This window comes from Lichenostomus cassidix, chromosome 3 (genome assembly GCF_008360975.1).
Source record: "Lichenostomus cassidix isolate B80296 chromosome 3, HeHo_3.0, whole genome shotgun sequence".
Classification (NCBI taxonomy): Eukaryota; Metazoa; Chordata; class Aves; order Passeriformes; family Meliphagidae; genus Lichenostomus; species Lichenostomus cassidix.
The window spans coordinates 39,412,429-39,429,392 of record NC_139483.1 but is presented as its reverse complement, the minus strand read 5'-3'; the positions used below and the strand labels follow the sequence as shown (position 1 = coordinate 39,429,392).

Genomic DNA, 16,964 nt, shown 5'->3' with positions numbered 1-16,964 from the left:
TTACATAATTCTCATCATGAGAGAAAACATTCAGGCATTCAGATAATCAGATTAGCTATCAGAGATTTCACATGCTTTGTTATTGGCAGCAGCTTTTTTTAAAACTCAGAGAAGGAAAAGTCATCTATCCATAAAAAAAGGAAATTAGTTAAAGAAAACAAAAAGACCAAAAAAAGGAGTCAGTACATGCATGTACAGGACTGGGGCAAGAGGAGAGCATTTTCTCTAGGCTGCCTGGAGTTAGATGGCTATATTGTATATGATACTGATTAAAACATTCTTCTTTTGTGCTTTTCTTTTTTGATCCTTTAAAAATAGATACGTCTATCTTTGTATATGTATGATTCTTCTCTCCCTATTTTTCAGCCCATGCTATAGCTGATATAATTTTTGGCTTTTCTCAAATGCTCTCCGGGTAGATGAGGAAGCCATCCTTTTTACCAATTTGGTTTCCACTGTCTCCTGAAGAACTACAGAGATGATGGCAAACAGCAACAACTGGGCAACTGCAACTGTGCTTCACGTGTGAGGCTGTTCTTAGACTCAGCCATTAATCAGAAACACAGCAGTAATCTGCCAGCCACCTAGGACTGCACAATAGGAAAGCAGAAATACTTGCCAAAATTTTTTTGAACCAGCTTGTCTTCTCTGGTTCTGAGTGGCATTATAGGCACACTGTCACCAATTTGGCCTTCACCAGGACATCAGGATTACCTACCAATCCCTACCAGATATTTTCTAAGAGGAGGAGGTCCCCAGAAAAATTCCCAAACAACCTACTACATATGGAGGGACTGCACTTCACCAGACAGATCAGCCACTCTCCACAGAGTAAGGGAAGTGCCCATAATGAAGTTGAGTGCAGCTGATAAATTATCCCCAGGGTAACAGAGTACTGGGTATGTATTTTATTAGGTGACGAGCAAAGGAAGGGTAACATCTGGATTCACAGTCCACCAGGCTAAATGTGCCAAGTGTTCAATTCAAGTTCAGTTTATTTGAACACCTTAACAGTTAAATGGATTCCCAAGACACTGATCCCAATGCAATATGGAAAATTAAACAGCAATAGTGCAACAATGTTCACCTTTGGCATGAAAAATGCAATGAAGAAAAAAGCTTATCTGAGAGACAGCAGATAGTCAACATCTCTTTAAGATGGCAAAACAGAAAGCAGCAGAGATCTCTAGGCTCGAAAAAGTTTAAAATCTTGATCGATGTGCTACCACAATGTGAGTGACCTGAACACTCAAAGACCAGCCCTTCTTTCCATAGCATCATTCACAGCTTCAGGTTAATGGACACGAGGGAGCACTGGCCACATGAACTGAAATAGCAGCATGGACTTGTTTCATGCATCACGCAGTTGCTGAGATGTCAGGCTGTCTGTTGAAAACACAAATCCCCACTTTCCATGTTTTCATATGCAATCTGCAGTTCTAACACAATGCGCAGGCACTTCTGGAAAACATGTGAGGTTCTCAACTCAGGAAGCAGCAGGTAAGCAGCAGGAACCTCACCTGATATACTGCAGTCAAGCTCAGGTACAATTACAGGCCATGGGGGACAGCAGGACTGACTGAGAGGCATGAGCTTGGAAAAAGTGTATTGTGAAACCAATGCACACTGAATGGGCTTGCCCAGATAAAGCAGTCAGAATGAATTACAGGTATTTAAGGACTCCCAGTTTCATGAGCTTTTCTTAATGATTGCGTTGATGAACCATACCCATACACAGCCTTAGCTCTAATGTATTGTATGTGCAGATAGTCAATATAACTGAGATAATATGAATCATTTAGAGGTTGGCTTACAGGTTGCTTGCAAGAAAAGAATTTTATAAAAATCTGTGCATGTTATTTATAACCCATTCTATTTTGAAACAAACATACTGGTTTTGAGGGGAAAAAAACCATAAAAAATTCTGAGACTCGAGCTTTTTTCTTCACACATTTTTGGCATGAGCACAGCTCTCCATTCTGTTGACTTTAATTACTGTGTCTTACAGGTTGTGCTCACTTCTATTTCAACTGAGCCAGTGCTTCCACCATGCTCAGGTATCTATCAGCCAATCTCTGGCTCCCAGAACAGTCTTTGGAGCCTCCATAGAGCAGTTGTTTAAAAATGGCTGTGTCTTAGAACAGATTGAGCCTTTGCCACAAAGATCAAACTATCATTTTCACAGGAAAAAAAAAAGGACGGATAGTCTTATAATAACAGCTGTGGTGTATATTGGGATTTATCAACCCCCTGTTATGAGAGTGAGCTGTCGCTGTTGAGCTGCTAGCAGAGTAAAGAAGAACCAGTTCTCAGTGGCAAGAAGGAAAGACCTTTATTGTTTTGATTTCATCGTATATATAGAGTTTTCAAAGGTCACCCAGATTGGTCGGCCAGAAGCCTCCCCCTAGGCCTGACTGGCCAGGCCTGCACCGTCCAGATCTTGGGACACTGTTTTTAATAACATCCAAACTTTATCTTTATTTATAAAACACAAAAAGAATTCTCATGGGAAAAGCCTGTGCTAGCCACAGTGAGCTATATTTGCCCTGAAAAGTGAACAACAGGATTGTAACTAGTTTTATTTCACAAATTAATGGCTATTTCAGTGGAACGTTAGGTGCTGTAATCACATGCATTTGTCAACAACATGTAAGAGGGACAAACATAACCACAGGGTTGATTCGAGAAGGTAAATAACATCCAGTAGCAATAAAGAGCAGGGAGAGGTGATTTTATACTCTACAGGCCCAGCATATGCCCAATGGTATCCTTTTGATCAACTTCTACCTGTATGCACCAAAAGCTGCCAACATGTTTCTGTTATGAGCAGCACCACCACCCAGATACACACAGACCAACAGATTTTATCACATCTCCAAGGCTTCATATCCAAACATGCCCATTGACAGTATCAGTTTCAGGCACTTCAACTACCTCCAAGCTCCTCTGCACACTCCTGACCTTATGAGGGAAACACATAGTTTCCCATGTTCCAGACTCAAGAGGACAGATACATGTCCCACTTCACCTTGGCCAAACTCCCAGTGGACTCACCAGGATGCTATGGAGCAGGTTGGACACACCCATTATAAAGACTGTGGAATATTAGAATTGCTATTATGCAAACCCTCTGGGATCCAGGCACAGCTGAACCTGCAGCTCCTGTATCCACAATACACATGATACGATCAGAGATCTCCACTTCAGCTGAGTGCCTGTCTCAGGCATTTCTGCTCTCCAAGTCACACAGGGGTGTACAGAAGCAAACTGATATTCCAGAGGGCCAGGGCAGAAGCTGCAGATGTGACATCCCTCTTTAATAGGAAGGACTGAAGCATGGTGAAGCAGAATGATTTCTGATCTTTTAGAAGAGTGTACTAGTGGAGAAAATCATCACACTTCCCCTCGCCTATGCTACTTCACCATTTGAACTCCCTTGCAGACACCTGGCACACATCACACCACTTTTTAATCAACATAGGACACAGAATGTGTGTATATGACACATGCAGCCCTCAGGCCCTTTCACAGCCACAACGAATGAAAGGAAATTAAGTAATCAGCTCCAATTATACTTTGACAACGGCTTCTAAATCTCACTCCACTGAGCAGTTTTCTAGTAAAAACAGAAGCATTAAAAAATAAAAAAAAAAAAACTCATAATGTTTTAAAAGATGCTGACCTTTATTCAAGCAAAAAAAGGTCAGGTATTAGAAAGAGAAAGCATGTAGTCCTGCCTCTCTCAGGCACACCTGCACACCTGCTTTGCTGTTGTTGACAGAAGATAGCTGCAGGGCTCTTCCTGAGAGACATCCTGCATACCACAAAAGAGCTGCAGAGTATGAACTGTGACCCCCTTCAGCTTTGATAGACTTGTCATTCCTTTCAAACTTTTTCATCCATCATGCACACTCTTTTTAATGTTTATCTCAATTTTATGAAGATCCCTGGAGGGAATTTCATTGCATCTCTGACATAGCTTTAATTGCTGTCAGGTGGAAACAGTGAGTTTTTACATGTGATTAGTCCTATTTGTAACCTTATAATTTCATTGGACACTTCTGGTTGCTTCTTACTTGCATTAACTGAGTGAGATTTCCTGACACAGTTGTAAAATGAACCTCACTTGGGAGTTTCCTCACCCCCAGGTGTGTTGAGAAGACTCAGGATAGCAGTTTTAAAGAAATCATTTACTTCTGTAACAAGGAAAGATACTGTGTGACCTTTTGATTTCTCTTGTCATAATAAGCAATGAAGGCAGTAAAAACTTTATTCTCTCATTGTTTAGGATGATAATCAAGAGAGTTACAAAAAAACCCAAATATTGCCTGAGGCACTTCCTGAAGTGATTTGATCTGAGATTTGAAGGGAGATGGTATTCTATTTGTTCTTTTCAGTCTTTAGATAACACAAATTCATCAACTAACAAACACAGCTGCCCTGTAGCACTTCCAACACAGTCAAAACCTAACAACTTAGAAATTTTGTCAAATGAAAACTAACACTAGGCTCCTATGCATCATTTCCCTAGACTAAAACACACAAACAAAAAAATAGCAGATCAAAGCAGTCAGATTGAATTATATAAACTTTAGGGGAAAAATATCTGACATTCTGGTTATTAACCCCAAGGGAACTTTAAGCTTTTGTGGGGGTTTTCCAATCATTGCTGGAAAACAAAAGGAATTAAAGCTTTACATGGGAATGTATACAGTGCACCCCTGCATACACATATGACTGACATAGGTAGTCTCAGGAGATGGCAATCTAGTGAATTTATTGCAGTTGATGGATCCAACATTTTGAAGCCCCAGGAAGCCTATAGGAAGAAGTTCTGTGCTTCTTGATAATGCCTGACACCTCTCTGAGTTTGTCAAGGAAACCTCTGGACCAGGTTGGTGCTGCTGCTATAGAAAAAACGAGTATACTCCAGAGGTGGTGAATGGAGCAGCAAGAACAGCTGTCAGCTCTTTGGTCTGCACTAACAGGATGGAAGCATCTGCATCCAGACCCATCTTCCTTTCTACTTTGAAAGGCAGGAAAGGACAGTGCATAGAGAAGCTTCCACCCCCATCTGACCTACATGCAAAATAGGAAGAGGAATCCAAACATTCACGTTATTCTTTGTAGGAAAGGCCAGGCTGCATTGATTCAAGACTCTTTTTCTTTAGGAGAGAAAGAGTTTTGCACCATGAAAGGAAACACATACCACAGCCTGAGAACCTCAGCTTTAGGGCAATGATAAGGTTGAAACACTAAGCTCTCACAAGTCAGGAAATACCAAGCAGATGACACTTGGCCCTCTACACTGTGCAGAATCCTTTGGCCAGCAGCATGACAAGACCAGGGAATAGACAATTTTGCTGATCACTTCCTATAGTGTTAAATTGATTGCTCCAATTCTTTACAAAAGGCAGAGTACAATCAAATATATGTATTTTTGTGTGTGTATATACATATAAATGCACATATAGGGATGTCTGTACAAAATAACCAGCTTGGGTAATTTGTACAGGGAGTCAAGAACCAGACTCTGTCCACAACTGCCTGTTGAACTCTGCTATTTGTACATCTTCTATTGTTTGTGTTCAGTCTCACCTGCAAGAAGGTGTCATTCAAAATTTATTCTTATTTATTACTGAACTTGAAAATTATGGCAGACCAAGAAGGCCAACCAGGAATGAGCCTCTTTTGCCCAAAACATTGTACAAACACAAAGAGCTTGCAATCTATACACAAAAAAGGCATGGAAACACTGAAGAGGTACTAAGGAAAGATCAACTGGATGGGGAAGGAGAATATTGGAGAGAAATCTGCAGCAGCTAGAGAGAGCCCAGTCACGACTATGAGTCTGAATGATGCCAGTTTCCAGGTCCTCTGGGCTCACTCCTGCCAGCAGTGTTTCAGCTAGCTCTTTTCTTTGCTGTCACCTCAACACTACACATATTGGGATCCTGTGATTATCTCATCAGGCACTCCATCAAACCAGCAGTGCTATGTCTACTGAGCTTCAGTGACTCTGTCACCAGACGCAAAGATGCAAAAATTAATCGCTATCAGCCATTTAGTCTTGGTGTCAGATCTGGCTTTGCCATCTAGTAGGAAATACTCCGACTCTCTTATTGTCATACATCTCTCCTGGTCTTGAATCTAATGAACATAAACACTGACACTTCATAAGAGCAGTACTTGATACCCATTTTGCAGTGAAGAAAATTGCTGCACTAGTTACAGACAAGTAGACATTTGGGGTCTGCTTTTTGCCATTCTCCCTTCAGAGTGAAATCAATTACCCATGCATGAATATTGCCTTGTAATTTTATTGTAAATTAATGGAAGTCCATTATCAAGCAATGTCAGAACTCTTGCTCTGGGAGTCATTCAGCACCTGGAAAAGGGAAACTTAAACAGAAGAGCAATTTACCAAATGAACACTTATTTTAAAAAAAAATCTTTCCCTTTCTCTCAGAAATGTAATTTATGAACCTTTTCAAGGAGAAAACATGATGGAAAGATAAAGCCTCCTGTTCAAAGTTCAGATTTGCAACTAAATCCACTTAGGCTGAAATCTATCAAAAATTTGACATGCTTGGAAACTGCCTTCCCAGGAGGACACAGTCTGAAATACAATCCCATTAAATACAGTGTGAAAAATAAGTTGTCCACTTTGTTTTGTCTTGCTCACCAGAATTTATGTAATAAATGCTGCAAAAAGAAACAGTACAGATATATGCAATGAAATTAATATGCCCTATGCTTTCTGCAGACTGAACTCCTCCTCATGTCTCACAGCCAAGAGCATCTCATATGTTAAGGCCATATATTCCCTCTTGTCCGCACCAGTCTGCCCTGAGCTCTCATGAATGCTAATGGTTAAACAATGTCAATCCATGCCATGTCATTAGAGACACTCTTTTTTTAACATAACTCTTTCCTACCTTTCAATAGTTTGTGTCAAGACTTTTTTGCATTTGAGATTTTTCCCACTTGAGTGCCCATCTGATGTGCAACAGAGTGGCAAGCGCTGGAAAATCAATGTGCCCAGCTGTTCCCCTCTTTCTCTCCAGACTAAAGCCGCTGGGGAGGGAAACAAGGGCTTCCCGTCCTTTCAGCCCTTCCCAGAGGAGACGGGGCAGACCGCGCTGCTCTTGCTCTCCCTCCCGTGGCAGATCCCTCAAGTGCCATGGAAGAAGAGAGGTGACCTCCCTGTCCCCGAGGACGCTGCGCCAGGGATGCCACCGCTCTGTATTTGCAACGGAATGGACGGGGAAAAATGGACAAAAATCTGTGTGCAGACCGCCCCCCCATCTCTATTTTTTATTTTGCGTCACTTAAGCCTTTGATGGCTGTCTTCCAAAAATAAGCCATCTGACACACCAGAGATAATTTACTAAACAAATAAACCTATGGTTCACTCAAAGCCTAATTTAGTTTCTATGCTGCCAATCTTTTTCATTTCTGCACCCTCTTGTGGGGACAAAGGTATCTTTCCAATATGTGCTACCCTCGAGTCTGTTGTAGCATATTAATTTCAGGACCAGGTTTCACTTACTTGATTTCATTTCTTTGGTAGAAATTTTTACTTTAAAAACTGACATTTGCTACAGTGATTTTTTCACTGCAGAAGGCCCATGAGCCCACATGACAACTGCTCTCTGGACTTAAGCAGTGTTATACAGCACTATTGGTAAATAAATGTGGCACACAGTGATCACAGCATTGACAAATATAACTTTACAGAGCCTGGGTCAGCTTCACTGACACCCCTTTGTGTGCACTGAGTGGCAGCAATATGGATGCTAAAGTGAATGAGAACTGATTAAAACAGTGACTAAATGCATTTAATAATTTTTCACCTACATGGATGAAGACAAATAAACTGAGACAACTGAACCAGAGATCATCTGTAAGCTGTGTTCAACGTGTCCTCCTGCTGCTAATAGTAACTCTCCTTTCAAGACCATTAGTAACTCTCCTTTCAAGACCATTCCACCCCACATTCCCAAAGAGGAGCCCAGTATGTCTGGATTCCCATAGAAATTCAGTTTGAAGACAAGTGCATTGAAACCAGCACGGCACAAATGTCTTAGCCTCACTGAGAAGAGATTCTCACATTTTAGTTTTGCACCATCTTGCTGATATTCTGTCAATGCCGTACTTCTACCTTGTATTCTCAAAACAAGAGCCCCAAACCCTAGATTCTAGCATTTGTATAAATATGCCACTGTGCAGACTAGCATCTAGCAAAGAAAAAGCTTTGAGAAGCAATTCTCTAGATGGCATGATTTAGCTCCCAAGCAGGTCCCACACTTTGTATTCTGTGATACTTCAGGACACATGATCTGATTGAACAGCATTTCTTCACAAGTAGACATGTTACAGTTAAAATATGGTTTAAAAGGTTTGCATGTACTCTCTTAAAATGTCACCCTCTCTTCTCACCCTCCTTTAAAGTAGTAATGAGACTCAATGGCAGACTTTGAGTCAGACTTAACCATTCCTCCACTTTACTCCAGATAAGAGCAAGAGAAAGATAATGGAACTGAGGCATTGCCTTCCCACCCTGACATCCACAATGCCTGCAGGTTTTCTCTGTATTGCAACTTGCTACCTGGATCATAGTGAGTCCATCCTGATTACCAATGAAATTATTATTTATCTGTCACTACTTGCATTTCTAAACATGTACAGATCTCTCCTGAGCTTTTATACTGTTTACTCACTGACAGTACCTTCCTTTAATTCTTAAAAAAAGTCAGAATATCAGTAATTGCATGATAAATCTAGCTCAAGTAAAAAGACTGGGAGGGCTTTCATGGCAGCAACTTTATTCTAAAAATCTGCAAAATACAGAATGCAGCTATGAATTAAAGAGCATTCCAAAGCAAAGGAATTTTTCTTTGTTCGCATGTAAGTACTCTTTAGGTGCTCTAGGACAGATGCTAAGATTTATAGCATGACAGCTAATTTGTATAGAGTTTAAAAATGAACACCTAAAAGACAGGAAAGTATATTATTACATCCTCAAAACAAATTCAAGGAAACACAAAAGAAAAAAGTTATCTTTACTCAGTGACTCAGAAGATGACAGAACAAGAAGCCTAAAGTAAACGAAGTAAAAAAAGCTAGGTTTTGGATAGGTATGAGGTAAACATTCTTGAGCAAGTTTTCTAGCAGCCCACTGAGCAAGCCAGGGAGAGAGCTGGAAAGGATCGCCTTCAGGAAATGTTTTCTCTTTCCATCCTGACAAGAATTCTAGGTTGTATTCTCTATTAGCTTGGATTTTCAACAGCTGATTAAACACTTAGTGGTCATTTTTAAAAGGCAGCAAATTAGAGAGGGGAAAAAAATTCACTGAAGGGCAGTTACTAACTCATCAAAGTGATTTCTTCTGCAAGGACTGGCTAAAATTTCCATTTGGAAGACTGACACACAAACTTACTTTACATGTTCTGTGGTAAAATGTGACACTGCAATAACTTTGCTGCTTGATGACCAGTGAAAATTTGGAAAAATCATATTAAGAAACCCTCTGATACTGAGTGTTATCACACCAATCTGAAAACTAGTCCATATACTTCTAGGTAGCTTTCACTTCTCCACAGCTGGAGTCTGTATCCTTGTATCCCATGCACACCACTGCACTACAACAATGGCTGTAATTCCAACCAATTCCCTATGTACATCGGGCAGCTAGGCAAAGATTAAAAACTTGCAGGAAAAAAATGCAGGTATTTATGCCATACCTTCTCTCCTCTGCTTAGTTAATTTGCTTATGGACAGTATCTTGTTACATCTCGTTATCCCTCCTTTTCTTTTGGCATAAATAATTCTGTGTAAGATTTGCATATTGTAATTTTTTTCTGAAGCACTTCCTCTTTTCAGGTTCACCCCCAGTGTTGCACTGGAAAGTGTTTTATCTGCCACTGTAGATAATATTAAGGCAGCGATTAGCAATTAATGACCAGCAATGGATAAAGAAATGTCAACAGAAGCATATCCTGTGAAAATACACTGGGCCATTGAGACCGAATGACTGGCATCACCAGAATTTTTTTGTAGAAGACAGTAGAGGAGGCAGTATTCACACAGTCAAAAACTACTTGACTATATTAATATGGAAGAAAGCATTCCAAATTTTCACTGGGAAACGGTCTTTATCATGAATCTATCATGTCAACTCATTAAAAATCTACCTCACAACAAAATACTGAATTAACCAGAAAATTAAGATGTATTTGGGTTTTGACTGTAAAGCAAAAGCAAAACTTTTGGAAATCCCCGAGTCCTTTGCAAGATGTAACCCCCATTCACTCTGCAGATTGCCCAAGAATGTGTGAATTTGTACAGATAAAAAATGTCACTCCTGAACCAAACTCAGACCTTCATTGCTGTTCAAAAATAGGTCTTTGATTCCAACTCTTTCTTACTCAGTTTTTAATTTTCAGGCGCCTCTGCACTTCCTGGTCTCAGGCCTGACAGGAAATGAAGTACCAAAATACCATGAAAATGGCTGCGCCTGTGGTGAGGCTGGTCTGGCTGAAGAAATGGAAACATGAGCAAAGTCGCGAGCAAGCCAGATCTTGAAAAGATCCGTAGCCTGGTTTCCAGACCAACAGGGTTCAGATAGGTTTTGGATAGCAGCTAAACCTTTGGAAGCTTTTCAAAATGAACTAAACCTTGATGTTTGCCCACTGTCAAGAAATACACACAGCTGTTCCTCGAGGTATGCAATAGGCAACAGGGGACCGATGACAGCATCAAACTGGCCACAATATGCATGATCTACTTCTTTTTGTTTCTTCTGTCCTGCTCGTTCCTCCCCACTCACATTCATTTCTACTCTTCAATTCTAGGTTTAAAAATCTTACGGGTGTGCAGTCAACCTGTTATCTTCTTTAAGGTCTTTCACATTGTAACATACAGTTTATGTTGGCTGCATGCACCAAATTACTTCTGAACCCTGATCAAAAGTTTGCTGACACTTTCAATAGCAACTCCCACAGGTTTTGGTATTGTTTCTTTCGTAAGAAGTGTCTTGAGAGTTTATTGCAAGGAAGCATTGTTGAAAGTGTTTTATTTTCAGAGCTGATGTACCCTTAGTTGTACCAATGCCCATTTGCAGTAACAATGTTGTTAGGATCTGGAGCCACTTACAGTTTTATTTATGGTCTTGGTTTTTCAGTCACAATTAAAGTAACTTTTCCAAATGTTTTGGTTTGCAGGCGCCATCCAAACGGGTCCTTAACTTGGAACGCTTTGATTGTGCTTAGCTTCCCTTCACTGAACTACCTTAGTGGTCCATCTTATATTGGTCAGTGTTGTGGAAGCCGTCCAGCACAGTAAATGCTATTGAATACTCACAAAGCATGTGCCAAGGGAGAAAAAAGAGAACAATTGTTCCCCAAAATATTCAGCTGCTGATGAAAGAAACTATTAACAGGCAGAGGTGTTCATTTCAAGAAGTGATTTCAAGCAAACTTTCTTCCTTTGTGAGATCTATTGATTGTATTAAGAAAAACACATGGTTCAGCAAGGCTTTGAAAGAATAAATAGTTTGTGGTATGTTGCAAGTCATCAAGATTTTAAAATAAGAAACACTTGTATCCTATTGTTTGTAGAAGTACATCCACACACACAACACTGCAACCAAGATAAAAGCTAAGTTGATGGCTTCATAAATGCAGCATAAACAATGGCAAAGTGTGTTGGTAAGTGCAGTGATCATAAGCTTATTCGAGGAACAAAATGAGCTTTCCTCAAAGCACTGTGTTTCAAAACAGAAGTACCTATATCCTCAAGATATGCCAATTTCACTAATACAAGAAGTCAATAAGGCTCAGATCTCCTTAGTTTCATATATCCAGAAAGAATGGGTTCATCTCACAGAGCAGAATAAAAATACAGCATTGCAAAAATGTTCCAACAATGTGTTACAAGAATTGCAGTGTTACATTAGTATTAGAAAGTTTTGCATTAGTATTTGACACAAGGAGAGAAAAAAACAGGAGCAGCCAAACTGGCTACAGTCCCTTCAGATCTCCTGGGTTTTTATGAGACAAGCTCTCAGCCTACCTTTCCATAATGAAGGCCATTGTTCTGTTGCCAATGTTTGTTCATTTGAAATAACAATAAATAAAATACTAAAGAACATTCTCCTCCTGCATGCATCCCTATGGCTCAGTTAGCTATTAATAACTGGAATATTACATTTCCCTTCACTTTATCTATTATTGCAATATGGTCCTACTCAGGAGATGAGAGTCCAAGAGCAACTTTAGCGAAGAGTAATTTTCGATGACAAGAAGCCAAGATTGGTACAAACTCAAAGAAACTTTGGGTTATCTCTAAGCCAGTGAACACACAGAAACACTGAAATTCTTTGACTCTGGTGCACATCATGGCTCCCCAATAAAGATTCAGGCATTCATCAGCCCAACTCTCATGTTCCTTCTCTATTCTGGCACATAGTGAGGGAGTCAAGTAAGTTCTGTGTGGGTCCACAATTCGGGTGGAGAGGGACAGATTACAACACTCACATTCATTTTAGAGATAGCCATGAGGTCCAGGGGACCAGACCCTGGACAGACTGATGCAACTGCCTGCTGCCTGCTGCCTACTCTAGAGCAATTCAGAGTAGGCAGCGATTCCAGCATCTGAAAATCACATATTCACCTGGACTATAGACATGGGTGGTTATTGTGGGTATTTCTGCCCAAGTGAAATGCAAAAATATTATCGCTAATTACATGGGAAAACAGCTCTGTAAATTGCCAAAAGTCTTTTCTGGAAGTGATCCTTGATTTGGTTCCTGGAGCTGGTGAGAACATAAAGTTAAACATCCCAAAGATCTGTTTATACAGATGAAAAACTGAAAGACAGATGCTGATATCCTCCCACCCTGCCAAGCCATCACACAAAGTTTTTTGCTTTGAACCCAGGCAAGGGAAAAATGTCTGATCGATGTAGTTACCTTCTGGAAAACTGTAGAGCTGCTTTTGCTAGAGGGAACTTTAATTTTATTATCGTGTCTTGCTAAGGTACATCTTATGTCAGATTTACTGCTGCACTCAAGGAGACTGCGCCCCTGATATTGCCACCACCTGGCAAGTTGAGTATACCTGGAGCAGTGTGCACTGTCACCGGTATTGTCATCAGGGATGTGCATTCCCTCTCCATAATCATCCCGTAGTTTTTACAAAACTCAGATCCACAGTGAAACATGCCCTGTTCCCGTGGCTTCTGCTCTCATTATTTATAAAAAATTCAGCCTTTTTCTATTATTCTTCAAACCACAAACAAGAATAAAATCTCCATCTGATGTGTAGAAAAGAATGGCCATTCTCAGTCATCACACAGTGGCACAGCAGGTGAAAAAAAAAAAGTCATACATCTTCTTGGTCTTTCTACACAGTCCTGGTGTGTTGTTCCTTATAATTATGTAGATACTATCCATGAATATTTGAGAAAGGTACATGTGGAAGGCGGTTATACAGTGAGCTATAAGCAAAATTACTACAGGAGTAAAAAATTATTAAGTGCTACGGTATTTGTTGCTATAATTGCACTGCTTTTTTACTGTTGTTTAAATAGGTAAGTAGAGAAATAGTAGAAATAAACCTGCCTCACTCAAAGTTTAGACTTTTGGGAAGATGTAGAAAGTATGTGTGCATCAGTGTGTGTGTGTGATTTCTTTCATTCTAGGGATGTCTGCCTGTCCATTACTCGTTTTAGGGAAGGCTCTCCAATGTAGTGTAGTATTTGAATGGGTGAGCCATTTCTGTAAGAAGAGAACAGGCAGCAGAAAAACTAGCATGGGCTCACTACCTACAGTCCTCTACTAACAAGGCTAGCTACGCCTTCCAAAATGCTCAAGTTTATTTCAGCCTGATAGCTTGAAGTCTTCAAAACCATTACCTTTTTGGTAGCTGAGGCAGAGGGTGGGAATTCCGCCAGGATTGACTTTTCTGGTCATGATTCATAAAGATGCACACTACTACAAGGTACAGAAATGAGTAATGCACACTCTGAATTGATGAAAGAAAGAACAGAGTGACTTCAGGCATCACACAGGTAACAGTGAAGTCAAAAACAGCTGCATGAGTCTATGACATTTAATTTTTAAAGAGTTTGCTGAAGTACCTTTGGCCAGATTTTTCTTCCCTTTTGTGAGGCAGACAAGCCCCCCACTGAATGAAAAGTATATTCTGCAGTGATTTATATACATATTTTAAAAGGCTCTGACATCATTTGGGTTATGTATCATTTCAAGATAATATAACAGTCACAATCATTCCTATTTTACAACTGGACAAACTAAGTTTTGGTAACATTTCGAGTTTACTTCCACACCAATATTCAGAAATCTTTTTATGTACAGAAGAATATTACATGTATTATCTTGTAAATTATGTTTATGCATTAGTGAAAGTGAACTTGAAAGTAAATTGTAATGTTAATCTGTTAACTAGAACATTATATATCACCTGACAATCTAAGGGTGCTTCAAATGAGGGTCTTAAAAAGTAAAATGTGAGAATCACTTGGCTTTATCTGTCCCGCACTTTAAAATGGCACACACAATAAAATGCATAGAGCAAACTCATTCCTTTAAGGTTTTCAATTAGCAGCTTCTAATCTACAGATCATTTAAGAGGGGAAAAAAAAGGAAAAAAAAAAAAAGGAGCCAAGCTTAGACAAGAAGGTAAAACTGTTTCTGAAGAATTTCAGGTATGAACAGCTCAGCCATCCCCAACTGCCATTTCTCCTTGACCTGTCCCTATAGCACCTTACTCAAAAGAGGGGGGAAAAATAAAGGAAAAAGAAAAAAAAAGGAAAAACCCAACTCTCAGTACTTTACAGCAATTTTCTGAAAGACATGGAAAAATAGGGTCTATTTCACTTTGCCTGTAACTTTACCATAATAAACCCTAAGTGCACAGCCTTCACCAAAACACTTAAAAACAGCTTGAAAGAGGTAGTCGCTGCCCATTATGTTTACTCAAGCACTTGTTTAAAAACACATTTAAGGAAAATGTTTTTATTTCTACAGATTGCATTAATTATAGCTTTGCAAACACTGCAAGCTCCACAAGAAGACTGAACTGAGCTATTAGCTGCAAACCTCAGGTCTTGGCTAGAAAAGTGGTTATGGCTTATTCAGTAAGCCTAATGAATTGGCTCACCCGTCTCTACGCAGACTTCCATGTATAGCATCAGGGAGCCTGGAATAGCCAGACAGGCTTGTTTCATGTCGCTTTATAATTAAAATAAAGTAAAATCGGTCAGCCCGAGCCTGCTCAAAAGCAGACCTCAGTGCAGCATTATTCCTCCCCGGGCAAATGAAAGCATTAACACGGACATTAACGCTGGACCGAAGCTCTGCGGGGACCCGCAGTAAACTTGCACTTCGCAGCCGCGGGCCGCGCTCTCCCCGGAGGCGCTCGGCGGAGCGGCGGTGCCGGCTGCTCCCCGGGCGAGCCGCGGCGGAGCTCCCTCCCTGCCGGGGCTCCGAGCACCACCCGGAGCGGGGCTCAGCTCGGCCCGGCAGCCGCAGGAGCCCCTCGCCGCCCGGGGCCGCTCCGCCCCGCTCCGCTCCGCTCAGGTGCGCCCGGGACCGGCGCGGCGGGCGCTCGGCGCCAGCGGCGGGGCGGCCTTACCGTGAGGGCGGAGAGCTTCTGTGCCGGCACGGCGGGCAGCAGCTCCGGCAGCAGCAGCAGCAGCGGCACCCACATCCTGAGGCGGCGGCGGCGGGCACGCAGCGGCTGCGGGTAGCGGAGGACGGGATGTCGCTCCTTGGGATGTCGCTGACCCCCTGACGCCCGCTTTGGCTCCTTTTCAATCGCTCCGGCTGGGAGCTCCCAGCCCAGGTCTTCAGTTTCCTTTTTCCCCACCCCAGTTCTTAAATTTTGGGGATGCCTGTATAGCTGAGAGGAGGCAGTTTCTCCCTCTGTGTCCCTCCCTCGCTCCTCGGGAGTCAGCCCTGGCTCGGAGATGCTTCCCAGCCTCTCCTCTCCCGGAGCCCTCCCACTGCCGGGGGAATCTGCCGGACGCCGCCGCCTCCCCCGGGGCGCCGCGCCTGCCTCCGCCTCGGGCGGGCTGCTGCCTTAGCCCTGGGGTCCCTTTCTGTCCCTTCCAGCCCTGACTCCTCTGTGGCAGGGGAAGCGGGAGGAAACGACTGGGGCGGCGAGGGAGGTCCTAGCAGCACCACTACCACCGGGAGCACGCGGGAAGGCACCGCCGCGGCTACGGAGGCTGGCGGTGTGCGACTTCACCGAGCCGCTCTGCCCCTTTTCCTCTTATCCTGCCCCCTCCCCAGCCCGGCCTCCGCTTTCTCCTCCCAGACCCACAGATCCTCGCCGATTAACCCTCCCCGGTGCTCCCGGGGGGACGCCGCTTGCTTCCCCCGCAGGGTTTATTCCTCCCCCACCCCCCGCCTCATACTAAATCAACATGTACAAACACCGGCAGCCCCTGGCAGGCGGGGGAGGTGGTCCTGACCCCCGCCCCGGTGAGCCCGGACCTCCTCCCGGAGTGCCCCTGCCATGCCCAGGCTGCCCACCGGGCACTGCACGGAGCAGGAGCAGCCCCGTGGCATCCAAGTTTCTGGCTGGGGCAAAAGCCACTATGAGTGTAGTTAAAGCCAGGTGAAACCTTCCACCCCAGAGTTTTGCACTTTCCTCGCTCTTCTCTTAGGACCCAAATAGAAGTATGTTAATATTTCCTTACTGTGAAGGATCTCCTCGTTCCTGCTGCCTGAAAGAAACCCTTTCACTACAATTTTGTCACTGGAGTCCCCTGCTCCTCCCCGGGGACCCGCAGCTCACTGCTAGCCTGCAGAGATCCCCACGGTTAAGTGGTACTACCAGGGACGCTGAAGCTATCCGGGCTTGCTTTATTCTCCGTGTGTGCATATTTGTGGGAGAGGACACAAAAGGGCTTTAGGAAGGCTGCAAAGTGGCACA

At 42.4% G+C, this 16,964-nt stretch overlaps 1 protein-coding gene across 3 annotated transcripts in view; it reads right to left on the bottom strand.

Moving 5' to 3' along the window:
- Positions 1–16,264, bottom strand: part of SMOC2 (SPARC related modular calcium binding 2) — a 139,852-nt gene extending 123,588 nt beyond the window's left edge. Inside the window, exon 1 of one of the 3 annotated variants that reach the window (XM_085055393.1) lies at positions 15,660–16,264. In XM_085055393.1, coding sequence (XP_084911519.1) covers positions 15,660–15,734 — 75 coding nt within the window. In that variant the 5' untranslated portion in view covers positions 15,735–16,264. The remainder of the gene's footprint in view (positions 1–15,659) is intronic. The other 2 variants (XM_085055392.1, XM_085055394.1) reach the window with 2 other exon arrangements.
- Positions 16,265–16,964: the final 700 nt, after the last annotated feature.